This window comes from Oenanthe melanoleuca, chromosome 5, assembly GCF_029582105.1.
Source record: "Oenanthe melanoleuca isolate GR-GAL-2019-014 chromosome 5, OMel1.0, whole genome shotgun sequence".
Lineage (NCBI taxonomy): Eukaryota > Metazoa > Chordata > Aves > Passeriformes > Muscicapidae > Oenanthe > Oenanthe melanoleuca.
In genome coordinates, this window is record NC_079339.1 from 58,732,294 (window position 1) to 58,749,822 (window position 17,529).

Consider the following 17,529-nt stretch of genomic DNA (forward strand, 5'->3'; position numbering starts at 1 on the left):
GCTCCTGCCTAGATAATAAATAACTCTTCCCTGTAGAACCAACTTCTTAGGAACCAAAAGCAAACTTTAATAGTCCTGACAATAAAAGAATAGAACTGTACCACACATCCTATGCACTATCATGGATAAATATGTACAGAAATACAGTGAAACTTCCTCCAGCACAGCTACAAAGTGACACTTTGTGCAGACAAACAGCACCGTTCACAGACCATAGCAGAAGTGCCCTTACAGTGTCTGATAAAGCAAGTTAATACATTTTAATTATGTTTATGTCATTGAACAGTTAAACGAAGGAAAAAAACGTGGTTACATGTTATAACTTCTTCAAGTACCTGAAACAAATTGGCTTTTGGATAAGCTTCGGCCTTTTTAGTCGTGGTATCACGTAATGATCGTTTCCTCGGTGGTGACTAATTAAAGGGAAATAAGGCTTCATAAAGGAGCCGGGAGTCGCTGGCAATGACGAACCAAAGCTCTGGGCTGCGGCGGTGCCGTATGTACACGGGCCGGGACACGCCCGAGCCCGCGGGATCGCCCCGGTGCGGTTCCTAGAGCTTCTTCCTGTCGGAGCCCTGCGCGGGCTCGGCCCGCGGCGCGGGGAACGCCTGCTGGTACAGGTGTCTGTGCGTGGCGGCCGCGCTGTACAGCTTGTACAAGGCCTGCGGGGAGACACGCGGTCACTGCAGCCCTTCCCAGCCCTGGGAGTCCCAGACCCAGGGAATGCCAAACCCGGGAATCCCAGACCCAGGGAATGCCAAACCCGGGAATCCCAGACCCAGGGAATCCCAAAACCGGGAATCCCAGACCCAGGGAATCCCAGACCTAGGGAGTCCCCGTCCCAGGGAATCCCAAACCTAGGAAATCCCAAACCTAGGGAATCCCAAACCTAGGGAATCCCAAATTTAGGAAATCCCAAACCCAGGGAATCCCCATCCCCAGGAATCCCAAATTTAGGAAATCCCAATCTCAGGAAATCCCCATCCCAGGGAATCCCAAACCCAGGGAATTCCCATCCCTGGGAATCCTGATCCTCTGCATTCAGCACTGTTGTGCTGCCCAGGGAGATGCTGGGGGATGAGCTGTGCCTCCTGGGCTCTGCATTCAGCTTAATCCAATAAGGGGTGGTTTTTTCCCCAAAAAAACCCAATTTCAGCAGCACAGTGGGGCCTGGCCAGGCATGGGGGCTCCTCAGCTGTCCCTGCCTGCACAGTTGGTGCTCCAAAGCAATCTGGGGTTTGGGTTTGACCTCCTGGCACAGCAGGAAAATCCCCAAACAGAACCAATGGGAGGAAGATGAAAATCCCCACGGCATCCTGCCATTCCCCACCCAAATCTCTCTCCCACTTGGCTCCTGGAGCACAGTGCCCACACCCACACCCTTCCCCAGGAATCTGGATCCCAGCAACAGCCAGATCCCTGGTGACTCCCATCCCCCACCAGCCCAAAGGTGCTTTTGGGGCCCAGATGTTTTTCCCAGGAGCCCAGGGCCCTGCTGGCCCCAGCAGCATGCAGAGAGCAAGAGCCACTTACCTCATTTGTGCTTCCCTGGGAGAGCATTGCCAAAGGGGAGACAGAAAAAGAAACAGCTCTGTGTATCTCAGTGTCCATGGAGCTCATCCCTGGGGGCTCATCCCAAGCTGCTCCCCTCTTGCAGGACCCTCCCAGCTCATCCATCCCTCCTGCACCTGCTCCCACTGCCATGGCACAGAGCTGCTCGAGGTGGGCAGAGCCACCCAACCCAGCAGCTCCCTCTGCCACAAATCCTTCCTGGGAGAACCTTCCCTCTGCTTGGAAAGCCACAGGATGCCAGGAACAGCTCCAAGCACTTTACCCTCTTTATTTTCTCCCAGCTGGACATGTTGCAAGTGGGCAGCACTTCTGGCTTCCTGTGTCCTGCTCTTGCTGAACTCCCACTGCTTCTGCACTGGGATGGATTTAAATATTCCAGCACATCCCAAAGGCTCCTGGGAATTGTCCCTGGGCAAAGAGCCACTGCAAGGGGCTGTACTGGGGGTGCTCAGGTGCTGGGGTCAGGGCAGCCAGGATGAACCCACCTGGGGCACTCTGAACAAAGGAACACCAGTAAATGCTGCCTTTATTTCCCCCAAAGCTGCATGGTCAGCACAGGGAGGCAGGGAAATGTGCTTGCTCTCCATGAAAACCTCACTGGTGGAGGAAAAGCAGGGAAGGAGAAGGGCCCTTCCTGCCAGAACCCAGAGCTGGGATGGCTGCTGAGGGATGAGCTTGTGCAGCTCTGCTGTGGGAAGAGCAGGGGGCACTGCAGCCTTTGGCTCTCTGGGCACATGGATTGTACCCCTGGATGGGTGCAGGGCTCAGGGGGTCTCTGGGCTGGGCTTTCCCTTTTCTGCAGTGGGAAATCAGGGTCTGGTGATAAACAGGCAGAGTCAGGATCTGGCCTTGACCTCTGGCAGAGCTGGGAGAGCCAAAATCCTGCCCTGGAGCAGGGGAGAGCAATGGCTGCTCCTCTTTAACAGCCACAGCCAGGCACACACCAAGCACACAAACCAGGATCCTCCAGGGGATCCCTGCAGAGCTGCCCATCCCCACAGGGCTCCACAAATCACATCTGCTGAGGGGTAAGACAAGAACAAGGCAGAACAAAGGAGCTTGCTTGGAGTTTTCTCAGATTGTTTTCCACACTGGACAGGAACTGGAGGCTCAGGGACACAGCTCCAGCCTTGCTCACCTCCCCAATACAACAAACTCCACAAACTGATCTGCAAACAATTCCTCTGCCCCTTCTCTCCGCATCTCTAAGTTCTAAGGAATGGATGAAAACTTCAATTAAAACTATAAAGGTGTCTCTGCACTGATCACAGCACAAGCAGCTGGATCTAACAACCCTAAACCCCGAAACCATCTCAAAGAGGCGCAAAAACCCCCAGTAAACTCAATGCTTCAAACAAAAAAACCACCAAGGGGGTGAAAAAGATATTTTTCGCGTGCTGCTTCGAAACCAAAACTCTTTATCCTACCTGATCCCACAAGGCTGCAGCCACTTGATCTATTACAGCTCCCAGTTCTCTGTACTCCCCAGAGTATCTGATATAAGCCCAGGTGCAGAGAGTGATCAGGGTCAAGCCCAGGACCATGTTGCACAGGCTGGCTACGATGTCCAAGCCCACGAAGCCGGTGACGCCGGCCAGCACGTAGGTGATGAAGATGACGACAAAGAGCGTGGCCGGGGTGCGGGCGGCGTGGAAGATGTTCTTGCTGTCGTTGTGTTTGATGTACTGGATGTAGAGCTCATCAATCTCAGCCTCCAGCTGCTGCAGGTATTTCCTGCTGAACTCCTCCCCTCCCATCTTCTTGACGCCGCGGAAAAGCCGCACGGCCTCGTCCCGCAGCTCGGCGTGCTTGGCCTGCAGGTCGCTGGGGGCCAGGAAGGGTTTGTCCCCTCCACACACCTGGGGGGCAGGGGGGGAGATGGTGGAGGGGGATTGCTGAGATGGGGAAATCATTCCTGACACAGGGAGATCACTGCTGACATTGAGAGATCATCCCTGACATTGGGAGATCATTCCTGACATGGGGAGATCATCCCTGACACATGGAAATCACTCCTGACATAAGGAAACCATCCCTGAAATGGGGAAATCACTCCTGACATGGGGAAATCATTCCTGACATGGGGAAATCACTCCTAACACGGGGAGATCACTGCTGACATGAGGAAATCAGCCCTGACATGGGGAGATCACTGCTGACATGGGGAGATCATCCCTGATATTGGGAGATCATTCCTGACATGGGGTAATCAGCCCTGAAATGGGGAAATCATCCCTGACATGGTGAAACCATCCCTGAAATGGGGAAATCATGCCTGCCATGGAGAGATCACTGCTGACACAAGGAAATCATTCCTGACATGGGGAAATCACTCCTGACACAGGGAGATCACCCCTGACACGGGGAGATCACTGCTGACATGGAGAGATCATCCCTGAAATGGGGAAATCACTGCTGACATGGGGAAATTGCTCCTGACATGGGGAAATCATCCCTGACATGGAGAATTCACTGCTGACATGGAGAGATCATCCCTGACATGGGGAAATCACTGCTGACACAAGGAGATTGTTCCTGACATGGGGAGATCATTCCTGACATGGGGAAATCACTGCTGACATGGGGAAATCATCCCTGAAATGTCACTCCTGACACAGGGAAATCATCCCTGAAATGGCTCTGCTGACACAGGGAAATCACCCCTGACACGTCACTCCTGACACAGTGAAATCATTCCTGAAATGTCACTCCTTAAAAAATTACATCAATCCTGATATGGCACAGCTGACACAGCAGAATCACTCCTGATATGGCACTGCTGAAATGTCACTCCTGACATGGTGAAATCACTCCTGACACAAGGAAATCACTCCTGCAATGTCACTCCTGACACAGGAAAATCTGAAATTAGGGTTAGGGATTAGGGGTTAGGGCTAGGGATTAGGGTTTGGGAAGGAATCCTGGCTCTGAGGATGGGGAGACCCTGGCACAGGGTGCCCAGAGCAGCTGTGGCTGCCCCTGGATCCTTGGCAGTGCCCAAGGCCAGGTTGGACAAAGCTTGGATCAGTCTGGGACAATGGAAGGTGTCCCTGCCATGGCAGGGGGTGGCACTGGATGATTTTTAAGTCCCTTCCAACCCAAACCATTCAGGAATTCCATGAATCTATGACAGGAGACAAAAAGGGACAGGAAGGGGCATGCTCAGCACCACCCACCTCTTCCATCCTCTTGCTGTAGGTGTCTTTGGCAGTGGCAACTGCTGCTAAATTGTTGGCTTCTGCTGTGGCCTGGAAGGGCAAAAGGGACACAAAATTTAGGTGCAGAAGGACAGGGTTAAGTTGTGCAAGTGGACAGGACGTGTGTGGCACCCAGAATTAGCCAAGGGGCTCTCCCAGCCTCCAACCAATCCCAAATAAGCTCATCCCATATTTACACATCCAAAAGCTTGCATGAAGAGAGGATTCCTACAAGCCAGAGCTATGAAAACTTTGGCTTCAGCTGTGGGAACCAGCAAGGAAAGAGATAAAAGGCTCAGCCACAAGTAAACAGCTCCAGCTGCAACCCCAGAGCCAATTCCCATGTGTCACCTCCCTGTGTGTGTGGCCCCAAGGATGTCATTCACCTGCAGGGAATCATTCCAGCTCAGCTGGCTGCTGCTGTGTGCAGCCAGCAATTCCCCACAGTCCATCCCAGGTGTGATTCCTCAGCTATGGCAGGCTCCTGATGCCAAATGCTCCCCAAAGTGCTGCTCCTTGGGTGGTTCCACTGAGGCATTTGGAATAAAGTCACAGCAGACCCACTGTGCTGGACACCTGCCAATTCCTGGGAATTAATGGCAATTCCAGGGCAGGAATTCCCACAGCTCCCACTCACCTGCAGCATTGACTTGGGGTGTGGCAACTCCTCCCCTTGGTAGATCTTTATGTAGGCCTGGAAAAGAGCAGGGAAAAGGGAATTGTGTGGAATGCAGCTCACAGGAACAGCACCAACCACCCCCACCCAGCTCCAGCCAGGATTTAGAAGCAGAGGAGGATGTTCCAGCACAAGATGGCTTTGGTCAGAAAATGCCACTCCTTGGGTGGCCTGGGTCAGTCACTGGAGGCTCCACTCACTGCCAGTATCCCTCCCAAAGGATCTGCACCTACCTCTGTCCTTTCCCTGAAGGAGAAGGAGCCAAGGTAGCCCTGGAGAGTAGGTGGGGAGAATTACTCACCAGTGTCTCGCATGGAAATGTCCCAGTAGCCATGACAACAAAAATAAGCTTTTTCCAAAGGCAACTGGAATACAGCCCTCAGCTTTTCCCCCCTCAAGCCCTCAATTCTCCAGGGAAGGAAAACAGCTCCTCCCACTTTTTGGGCTCACTGTGTGGTCAGATGCACGACCATGAGGTGTTTGCCCTCTGCTGCAGTGAGTCAGGACTGTCAGTGCTGCCCCTTTAGCTACAGCACAATTCCATAGAGGAATAAATCCACTTTTTCTTAAATAATTACCTTAAAATACTCCACAAGGCCTCGACAGGTGATGTGGTTTCCATTGATCTCCTTAACATCCAGGTTTTCAGGACTAAGAAGCCAAGGAATCAAAATCTTCAAGTTCTTAATGAACTCATCATCTATTTCTGGAAAAAAAAAAGTAAAAAGAGGCATCACAGAGTGCCAGAATAGTTTGGGTTGGAAGGGACACTAAATGTCCATCATGTTCCAGTCCCCTGCCATGGAAGGTTCTTCCCCCAGAGGGTGGGAGGAGCAGGCTCCACAGAAATGGTCACAGCCCCAAGGCTGCCCAGAGCTCCAGGAGGATTGGGATAAAGCTCTCAGGGATGCACAGGGTGGGATTTCTGGTGTTTCCATGAAACTGAACTGTATAGGGCTGAAGGCAGAAAAAACCAATGCAACTGGCAGGAATTTGGAAGGAACAGAGAGCAGGGAAGATCCCCCACACTTCTTCCATCAGAGCACAAAAAGCTGAGTACAGCTCTGAGGCAACAAGAAAATTGTGCAAATTGTGTCAAGAAGCTGCTGACAGCTCCTGTCTGCACACAGCACTTGTTCCACACTCCTCAGCACCTGAGGTTAAGGGGGAGCTCCAGGATCAGCTCAGTTTCCACCAGAACATCTCCCTCCTGCTGCCCCTCTGTCCCTCCTGCTCAGCATGGAGTTTGCCAGGAGAGCAAGTCTGAGCCAGAAAAAACCAGGCAGAAACTCACATCTTTGCCTGCTAATTTATTTTAATAGTAGTTAATGGTCCACTTTATTGCTAAGATTGCAGCAGCCTGGAACCAGCCATGCTGGTGAGGAGTTCACAACAAACACCTAAAAATATCCCCAGCACGTGGCTCCTTTCAGGGTGGAGAATCTCACCACAGCTCTTCTCTCCTTCTCCCTTTTTTTGTAACCTGCTGAACCAAGCCTGCCCTGCAGGGAAACCACCAATCAGATAAGTCAGGCAGATTAAATATCCCCTGGAAAGCTTTTCAAAGTGAAATAACATTCTGAGAGCTTGTGGAACCAGCCTTCCACCCACCACAAGCACCAGCCTTGCAGCAACCAGGCTCTGCCTGTGCAGTTGAGGCACAGGAATTTACTGCAGGCTTAACACCACATCCATAAACATCCAGTCTCATCCCTGCCCTTCCCAGTTTGCCTATCAGTATCCTGGGTATTGCCAGCAGCTCTCAGCCTTGTCAGCCTCCCACAGCTTTTCTCCCTCCACATGTCTGCTGCACTGGGAAGAAGCAGATGGAGGTGTGAACATCACAGAGGAGGATCCAACTCCTCATGGAAGTTTCAGAAACCAGAGCTTTGCCTTTGTACCTTTGAGTTTTCCATCAAAATTGGGGTTGGTGGCGACTTTGAGGCCAGGGTGAGGTAAGAGGAAGCAGGAGATTTTGGTGAAGCAGGAATGGATGTGCTTCCTGACATTCTGCAGCTCCTCGTGCTGATTGCCAGACACCTGTGGAGACAATGAATCACAGAATATCCTGAGCTGGAAGTGCCCACAAAGATCATGGAGTCCAGATCCTGGCCCTGCACAGACACCCCAGCAATCCCACCAGGGTATCCCTGTGTCCAAACACTCCTGGAGCTGTGGCAGCCTCAGGAATGTCACTAGCACCCTCTGGGGGAAGAACCTTTCCTGAAATCTAACTTAAACTTCCCCTGGCACAGCTCCAGCTGTTCCCTCAGGTTCTGTTAGTGATCACCAGAGAGAAGAGCTTGGTGCTGCCCATCTACAACTCACAGTTTGGAGCAGCAAGTTTCCTTTTGATAGGAATACTGGGATAAAGCTGGCAGGAGCACAGGATACTCCACACTGGCTGCTTACAGTGGGGGAAAGGAACACAGAAGATTCCATAGGCACAAGGACAAAGAGAAGGAACTGGAATACCTCTGACCACATGCCCTGGAGCATGCTATTATCATTTGGAAAATGCACATGTCCATGTTTGACTGGAATACAAAAATATTTGGGATTTCCTACTGGGGCACTCCTTATCTCAAATTTAATTAGGTCTCTCCACTACCAGATCACCCATGCATTTCCTGAGTGATCCCAAGCTGCCTTTGCCCATCATTTTTATTGTACAACTCCCTAATTACTAAAGCATCATTCCCAGCCTCTTGGGAATCTGCTGACTCCCACTGCTGTCCACTCTCCCAGAGAGCCCCAGGGAGCTGGGCTTGGGCAGAAACCTGAACATGGCAAGGAAATTCACCCTCCCCAAATGGCTCCTCTGTGAATTGAATGCACTGAGTGTGACCACAACCAGCACTGCAGCTCACACCTGGCATCCAGTGCTGAGGCCACCCAGCTGAACAGGAAAATCATGGAATCCCAGAGTGGGTTGGGTTGGAAAGGACTTTAAAGATCATCCAATTCCACTCTCTGCCATGGGCAGGGACACTTCCACTGTTCTAGGCTGCTCCAGAACCAAGAGCAGGCAAAACATACCTTCAGCCTCTTCTCCAAAAATCTTGCACCACCATCAGATCCATAGGAGAATTCATAAGGGAAGCTCCAGTCACGAACAAGGAATATAAGGGACTGGAAAGACACAAGAGTGGGGTCAGTGACCTGCTGGGCACCCTCTGCCCCCTCACCCTCATTTCACACCACACCAAAACCTGGCTCTGAGTCTTTCCCCAGCTCCAGCAGCATCTCCCACCTTTCCTGGTGGAAATAAGAGGCCCCTGTGTCCAGGGACTGAGATCACTGTCCCACAAGGAAAAGGGGGAGCACCCCCAAACTGCTGCACCAGTTTGAGTCTTTGGCTGGGAGAACAACATCAATCACCTAAACTGCCCAAGAAAAGGGATTGTTGCTAACCAGGACAAAAGGCAGCAAGCTCCCTAATTCCAGCCACATTTAGTTCCATCCTATGGGAATTCTACAGGCTCATTTTTTCACTGGGCAGCCTTCCAGACAGACTTTTAATGAGAAGCAGATGCAGAGGAATGAGGGTGAATAAGAAATCATTGGCTTTTGTAATCTTTATTGAGGCATTCAAAGTTCCTGGGCAATAAATAAATAAATACCAGAAGGGTCAAGTTTGAATATTTTTTAAAAAAAAAGTTTTCAGAAAAAAATCAGGTCTCCACTGCCTCATCTGTACAAGGAACCAACATCCCATGTAGGAAATAAAGGGTTTGGAGGGGGAAGTCCTGAATGCCAAAGCCCAGGAGGATCTGGCAGAGGTGCCAGGATTCCTCTCATGCACATGGATAAGCAGGTCAGCAAGTGGAACCCATTTCACTGGAATTTCCCTAGAATTTATCTATGTTTAGAACAAAAATCTAATGGAGGGAGGGGAAATATTCCTGCTATTTCTCTGCTGTAAAACATCAGAAAAAGTTAAAAAAAAAAAAAAAGGAGAGAACAGTGAGCTGGCCTTTCTGAACTGCAGGAGAAGCCACAGTGGCTGCACCCAGTGAGCTGGTACAGGACATGCTGTTCTCAAACACCATGAGATGCTTTAGACACATGTCCATGTTTAGGACTTTTCCACAAAGTCATTATGCACGCCTTGAATTGGGAATTATTATTTTTTTCCTGAAGTAAAATTGTTCCAGACAGGCTGTGTTTACCATTGCCTTTGTGAAGGCCCCACACCCAGAGCCAGCCTCAGGAGCCCTCTCCTCAGAGCAGAGGAGGGACACAAAGGGAAGTGACAATTTTCCACTGCCAAGTCTCTTCCCTTGCAGCAGGATCAATGTCACTGCAGTTTTGCACCATCACACCTGGAGAATCCCAGGATGGTTTGGGTGGAAGAGACCTTAAATCCCAGTGCCACCCCTGCCATGGCAGGGACACCTCCCACTGTCCCAGGCTGCTCCAGCTCCATCCAACCTGGCCTTGGGATCCAGGGGCAGCCACAGCTGCTCTGGGAAAACTCTGCCAGGGCCTCCCCACCCTCACTTTTCCTGCTTTCTAAGCAACACTCTCACTTTTAAAAACATGTTCTGCAGGAACCAGCTCATGCTGGGTGTGGACAGGAGATCATTCCTCACCTGGCCACAGCACCACTGACCCTTCTGCCACATCTGTCACAGCCTCAAGGGCTCCCAGCATGGTTTGATAATTTTCCCCTGATCATTAATGAAGATGACATTGAATCAGAGAGAGCCTGGGGGAATCCCAAGGAAACACTTCTGAAGGATGATGAATCCCTGGTACAATTAGTTCAGCGTGCTCTGGCATCTATCGGTTAATGAGTTTTTAATCCATTAACAATGGATTAAACCAGACAATGCTGACTTCATTTGCTTTTAATCAGCATCCTGGAGAGATAAGGCTGACAGAAGGCAAGGGATCATGGTGAGAGTTACCTTTATCAACCCAACTCGTGGTCTCCAAGAATGGATAATGGGATTGTTTGACAAGACCCACCATCCACAAACTGTGACTCGACAGCAATTACAGTGTTTGGGAAAATCTGAGTCTATTACCCAGCCCTAATGATTTAAGCATGTTTAAGTTTCCCCTCACAGCCTCCTTTTCACTGAGGGAGTAGGAAGTATCTCAGTTTCACTGGAATATTTGGCTACATTATCCCCACAGTTCTGAAATAAGCAGCAGGAATATTTATTTAATGTCTGGCTTTTTTCTGTACCATGTTACAACATTCTTCAAGCTCTTGCCTGCCATTATATTTTTACTATATATATTTGTAATTTTACCATTTATCAGCCTCCTGCCCACGGCAGAATCCAATACACCTTAAAAATCTCAATTTGTCCATTCTTAGTATTTTTAATCTTTTAATTTTATTTCCATTTCCTGACCACAGACACCCTTAGTCCTTCCAGGACAACACTCCTCTTTTTATGTAGGAAAGCAAATATAAAATAGCTGTAACTCATTCCCAATTACTCTTAGGATTTTTACAGCATGCTTTGTTCATTACTGGTTTTTACTTTAGGAAGTTCACAAACCCTCATCCAACCTAATCAAAACACTCCTGTGTCATTAAAAACAGGAACTAACCTCACCTACTGTGAATGCCCAATGCTCTCCCTTTTTTTTTAACACCAGCTTTTCCCAGGTTGGGGAGCAGAAGGATGAACAGATGTCCCTTGTTTGAAATTAAAACCTCACTTACACTGAGTTTTCCCACAGCTCTGCTAATCCTTATCCTTTCATTTTGCCAGGAGCAGGGATTCCCAGGGCAGGTGAGTTCAAATCTCTCAGAACAAAGACTGGGCAGAGTTCCTGACTACAGAGAGTGACAAACCTGCTGCAAAACCAGCTGCTTGCAAGGCTGGCAGGACAGGGCAGAGCTCTTGGGCTGGGCAGGGGCTCAGAGAGGATAGAAGGAGGGATGTTGGAGGTGTTTGGAAACAAGGAGGCACAAAGCCCTTCCTTGGAGCAGCTGAGCTGATGCCCAGGCAGCCAATTCCAGCTCTGTCAGTCCCACAAACCTGGGGAGTTTGAGCTTTCTGTGCTGTCAGGCACTGACCCCCTGGAGAACACAGCTTGTGACCTGAGGCCTTGGAGAAGCTTCCAAATTTGAGTGATGAAGTTAAAATCAGAGGTATATAGTGAAATAAAAGTGTGTGCTTTCACATGGTAAAAGGTTTTAAATTTGAGATTTTATAGTATATAATACATATGGGACAAGATGGAGGATTTTGAGTGGTGTCTCAGTGTTCATCTACCTTCTTCATAAGTTTCAAATAATAATTTCTAATTAGTCAGTCAGTGTCACACTGAGAAGCACGAAAAATTAATTTTTACATTACAAATTAATATAGATATTAATTATCTATTAGACTATTTAGCTTTAAGAAACCTTACAGCAATTAAATCTTCCTCCATTTTTCCTCACTTCTAGCAAGTAGCTAGAAGTGCTGCTGAACACTTTATACTTTTTAATAAAATTTGATAAACAACCAAGCTTGAACACAAGAAAATCCATTTCCTTCGTGTATTTTTTAATCCTAGCTCTGAGTGAAAGCAAAAAAAAAAAAAAAACAAAAAACTGAAACAACCCACTAATTAAGTGGTGCAAACAGCCACCACTATTACACATGTCCTCCCATCCTGCAAACTGCAGTGACACCTCGTGGTGAAGCCAAAGGAGCTGGAGCTTTGGACTCACCTGGAAAGGCTTCTGGAATGTCTCCTCCATGGCCAGCCTGCCATACTCTGTGAAAAGCTGCAAGGAGAAGGGAAAAACAGGATGAGTTTGTCACTGCAGGCACTGTGGGACACTGAGCTCTGCTGGCTGTGACAGGGACAGGACACAGGGAACAGCTGGAGCTGAGCCAGGGAGGTTTGGGCTGGATTTCAGGAAAGGTTCTTCCCCCAGAGGGTGCCCAGGGAATGGTGACATTCCTGAGGCTGCCAGAGCCCCAGGAGATGTCCAGAGTGGGACTGTTGGGGTGTCAGTGCAAGGACAGGAGCTGGATCCCACAATCCCAGTGGCTCCTGGAGGGAATTCTGTGATTCTCTGAAGCAGTAAGGGACATTTATGACTGGGGGCTACCAGCACCACAGCACAAAGTAGCTCTGGGCTCCCAGCTCCCACCCCAGAGGCACAGGGAGCTGTTATGGAACCATCACCCTGCTGAGCTCTCATGTCAGAGATCCCAGCCTGGAGCTTTTGGCTGCCAAATCTGGAAAATGGCTCAGATCAGCTGCTTGCTGCTGGTTTCATACCAAGCAGAAACTTCTCGTGCTCCAGGGGGCTGCTGGAGCCCTGCTCCCTCTAAACACTCCAGGAAGGAGAGGAAATGAATTCAGAAAGAAGTACTTTCCCTGCAAACCCCTGCTGTGCAAAGACTCTAAAATCAGCCTAGCAGCAAGACTTGAAGACTCTCCAGTCTCTCTGCACTCTCATTTCTAACTGAAGGCACAATAATGTGTTTCCCAGATGCCAAAAATGGGTCAACTTGTTAAACAGTCATGGCTTAAAATCCAAACTGAAAGATCAGAGCTGCACTGAATAAATTCAGTGTTAAAGAAGTGTTATTGTTAATAATATTTATGGACTGAGATAATTGAGAAGTCTTAAAAAGCTGATTTTTTCAGCTGGACTTTTGCTTTTCTTTCCTTTCCTTAAGCTCCTGGAAAAACCTACTTAATTAATCAACCAATCAATCAGCTGAACAGAAGAGAAAGCAGGAGGTAATTCTAGAAAATGGGCAGGACACCTGTGCCACAAAAATCCCATTGGCTGCTTGTCTCCAACAGTAAGGGCTGGATTCACCCTTAGAGGGTCACCTGTACTGAGCCAGTACCACATGGCAACATCCAGGCTGATAATTCACAATCACAGAATAAAATCACAGAATAATATCACAGAATTCTGTAATAAAGAGTCTCCTGTACTGAGCCAGTACCACATGGCAACATCCAGGCTGATAATTCACTATCACAGAATAAAATCCCAGCAGGGTTTGGGTTGGGAGGGACCTGAAATCCCACTCAGTTCCAACCCCTGCCATGAGCAGGGACACCTTCTACTATCCAAGGCTGCTTCAACTCTCATCTTGGACACTTCCAGAGATGAGGCAGCCACAGACTCTCTGGGAAACCTATGCCAGGGCCTCACAGGCAGAAATTCTTTTTCAATATTCCATCTAACCCTGCAGCAGTGGAGGTCCTGTCCCTTGTAAATAGCCACAATTAGGTTACCCCAAAGCTTCTCTTACCTGCAAGTGCTGCAGATCATCCTCCTGCACATTCTGGGACAAGTTATAAACCTGCATTTAAATAAAAAACCAACTTCAGATCACTCGGAACAGCCTGTGCTTGGGGCTAACACGTGGTTGGTGTAGCTAAAACCAACAACATCCATGGGGACACAGGCAAGGTCCCAGCTGGTAGAAACTGTAGGAAGGGAAGCCCTGACAGGCTCTGCAGCTCCTGGGGACTGAACTCCTCCAGCCCAGAGGTTTCTTACCTGGATGGAGCTGATCATGGTGCTGAGGGCAAACACGGTGGCTGAGTCCCTCAGGGTGGACTGGCTGTCAAAGGTGCCCTGTGTGTCCATCAGCAGCACTGCTACCTGTGAGACACAAAGCTGCTGTCAGCACTGACACCCAGGCAAAGCCACCCTCGTGTGCCACAGGGGAATGACAGATGAGTTACTGTGCTGGGCTCTCACTGCTTCTGCCTCAGCCTCTTCACTGGTGGGGGACAAAGGAAAAGCTCATCCAGCCACTCCTGGCAGCAGGCAGCAAAATTAATGTTCTGTGAGGGAACTGCTCTGCTCCTCAGACAGCTGCTGACAGTGCAGAGGAGGCTCTGCCTGAGTCTGCACCAAAAAGCAAACACAAATTGCACCTCCCAAACCCAAACACACTCAGCCAGCGTTAGAATCACACCCTGAATGACTCAGTGTCACTTGGGTGCCATGCTCTGAGTTGAAGTGCAGATAAATACAAAAATTCCTGGGTATCAGCTGAATTTGCAGGATGCTCCAAATCCACTGTGACAACCCTGAATGAAGAAATTTTCACTTTACAACTTCTGCTCTAGAAAAGTAGTTTGCAAGGACATGAGATTCAAGATCTCTGGGAATAGTACAGAAATAAACTCTGGGATGCCCAGAGTTGAGGGACACTTAGAGAACAGATCAGGGACACTTGGACATCACCTCATTCTGTTAAACCCATCCATGCTAAAACAGAGACATGGTATTGAAAACCTTCCCTAAACTTCCACAGCCACCCAAAACAAGGCAGGAGAGTGCCAAAAGCTGGAAGAGGAAAATGAGCTGACAGTAGCAGACACACACACACCTTGGTGCCATCGGGTTTGTCCACCAGGAAAACCTCACTCCAGATCTGAATGCCGGTCGTCTCCCGCTCGGAGCCGCCCCTCCAGGAGAAACCAGTCAGGGGCTCGTTGTAGTCCCCAACCCAGTCCACTGCTTCCTGCAGGGAGGAACAGAAGGAGGTGGCAAAAAGGGTAAGAGGTTAAGAACCCCTTAAGGGAGGTTTTTCCTTCCTTTTACTGTTAAGGTATCTCAAATCCTGGGGTCAGTTTTGGGCTCCTCACAAGACAACAAGGGGCTGGAGCGTGTCCAGGGAAGGGAACGAAGCTGGGGAAGGAGCTGGAGCACGAGGAAAGGCTGAGGGAGCTGGGAAAGGGGCTCAGCCTGGAGAAAAGGAGGCTCAGGGGGCCCTTGTGGCTCTGCACAACTCCCTGACAGGAGGGGGCAGCCTCCCCAGGCTGCTCCCATGGAATAAGTAGCAGAAAAAGAAGAAACAATCTGAAGTTACACTGTGGGAAGGTTTGGGTTGGATATTAGGAAATTTTTTTTTCACTGGAAGGGTGGTCACACATTGAACAGGCTGCCCTGGGCAGTGGTGGAGTCCCCATCCATGGAAGTGTTCAAAAGACACAGATATGACACCTGAGGATATGGTTTCGTGGTGAATAAGATGATGCCGGGTTAGCAGCTGGATTCAATGATCTTAGAGGGATTTTCCAGCCTAAATGATTCTGTGATTCAGGGCAGCAGATATGAACATTCCTGCTCCAAAGTCAAGAGTCCACAAGAAACTTCTGCCTGGGGAAGGATCTGCTCTGTTTTATTTAGTGAAGCTCACACTCATGAAAGGCTTGAGATTCCTAAAGCACCAGCTCACCCCTGACAGCACATGGGAGCAAGGAGGAACAGCAGGCCTGGGAAGGGCTCCCTGAGCTGCACCTTACCTTGTTGTACATGTAGCGCAGCATGAAGTCCATCAGGAAGGATTTTCCTTTCCTAAAAGCTCCAGCCACGGACACAGCCACGACCTCCTTGTCTCTGACAGCCTCGGAGAGGAGGATGCGGTTCAGGGCGGCTTCGTCCAGCTCAAAGGAGTGGTCATCTTTGACAATGAGCACCTGCACTGGCCCTGCCTTCCTCACAGATTCCTCCTCCTCTGAGCTCCACTCGTAAGTCTTGTCTGCAAAACTACCTGTGGGAGCAGGGAAATGACAGGGTGTGTTGGGTTGATGTGGTCAGAAATGTGAATTCTGTCCCATCTGTTACCCCAGCTGGGGCAGTGCCCCTGATCTCCTGGCACACATTATCTGCTCATGGGCCATCTTTAAACCAGCTGGGCAATCATCTTTATCTTCCCACAGCCCATCCTCCCTCCAGGAGATATCTCCTGTTCATGGCCAGTGAGTCCCAGGGCATGACTGATAAAATTCCATCATCCCACAGGGAGATGCTCCAGCCAGGGGAGGAGCCAAGCCTTTCCTACCCAGATAAAAACTGACATTTGGGACACCAAGGCACCTTCTTTCCACTGGATCCCAGAGGAAAACCAGACCTTTGCACATCATCCCTGGAGCTTCAGAGGAAACTGCACCTTCTCCAGGAGCACTGCTCCAGCTGAACCACATCTGCCCCTGCAGGAGGATGCAGCCACCATTGAATGGGACTGTGCCAACACCCTGACTGACTGACGGGTGTCAGCTTGGATTCTGACTCTGGCAGGGCTGGGATTGTTCTGTGTAATACTGCATTTCTATTTTAATTTTCCTAGTAAAGAACTGTTATTCCTAATTCCCACATCTTTGCCTGAGAGCCCCTTAATTTCAAAATCATAATAATTTGGTGGAAGGGGATTTATATGCTCCATTTCAAAGAAAATCTGCCTTTATTGGCAGACACCTGTCCTTCAAACCAGGACAGAGGGATTTGGTTCCTTCCTCTGCACAGTGAGGAGTCAGTGACAGCAGGGCTGGACAGAGTGGAGAGAGATGCAAACACCCAGATATCCATCCCAGAACAGCATCATCCAGAGCAGATCTGCTGCACCTGGCCTCAGACATCCCAATGGAGACTAAATGGGGTTGTCTCACCCTGTGCTCCACATAAGGACAACACTCCCTGCTAGAATCTCCCATGGCAAAACACATCTGCTAGATTTTATCCTACATGGAAAATGGATCCCTGCAATTTCCTACATAAACAGTGCCTGCCATCAACCTCCCTTAGCCCTTTCTCAGCTGGAAAAGCAAAGTCCAGGCTTCTCATCATCCCTTCTACCACATTATCCAGGGATCTGCTCTACTGTGGACACTCCCCTCAGGTCCTTCCTGAAGGCTGGCTCAAAAATGGAAGCAGCTCTCCAGCTGAGGTGTCCAAGGATCTCACATCTCTATCAAAGGATACTGCCTTTGTGTATCCTGTGCCACTGCTGTTCCTGCAGCAACATATTCCTGCTCCATCTGCAGCCTGAGCTGATGCCCCAAGTGCAATCTGCTGTTCCTGCCATCAGCATCCCCCAGGACACTCCAGCAGGAATCAGGCCATGCAGACACAAGCCCATCCTGATAAAAGCCACTTCTCTGCTCCCAAGTGGAAGCACACACAAAGCACAAGCCCTGCCCACTTTCCCACTTGGAAATGGCCAAGTTCCCTGTGGAGCTGCTGAGGGAACACACAGAGGGTTTCACAGGACCTGGATGCATTTTAAGACCTGCAGCCCTGGGATTTGCAATGAGCAGGCTGGCTCCAGTAGTTTTCCTTTCCTGGTGTTTCCAAACTTT

The 17,529-nt window shown here is 49.6% G+C and overlaps 1 protein-coding gene across 2 annotated transcripts in view; it reads right to left on the minus strand.

Moving 5' to 3' along the window:
* Positions 1-43: 43 nt before the first annotated feature.
* Positions 44-17,529, minus strand: part of ATL1 (atlastin GTPase 1) — a 28,232-nt gene continuing 10,746 nt past the window's right edge. The window contains exons 2-14 of one of the 2 annotated variants that reach the window (XM_056492095.1): positions 15,697-15,944; positions 14,778-14,912; positions 13,937-14,041; positions 13,686-13,736; positions 12,131-12,187; positions 8,485-8,577; positions 7,347-7,485; positions 6,024-6,151; positions 5,407-5,463; positions 4,749-4,820; positions 3,000-3,431; positions 1,534-1,548; positions 44-662 (exon numbers count right to left, since the gene is read on the minus strand). In XM_056492095.1, the coding sequence (XP_056348070.1) occupies positions 552-662; positions 1,534-1,548; positions 3,000-3,431; positions 4,749-4,820; positions 5,407-5,463; positions 6,024-6,151; positions 7,347-7,485; positions 8,485-8,577; positions 12,131-12,187; positions 13,686-13,736; positions 13,937-14,041; positions 14,778-14,912; positions 15,697-15,944 (1,643 nt within the window). In that variant the 3' untranslated portion in view covers positions 44-551. The remainder of the gene's footprint in view (positions 663-1,533; positions 1,549-2,999; positions 3,432-4,748; positions 4,821-5,406; positions 5,464-6,023; positions 6,152-7,346; positions 7,486-8,484; positions 8,578-12,130; positions 12,188-13,685; positions 13,737-13,936; positions 14,042-14,777; positions 14,913-15,696; positions 15,945-17,529) is intronic. The other variant, XM_056492096.1, reaches the window with a different exon arrangement.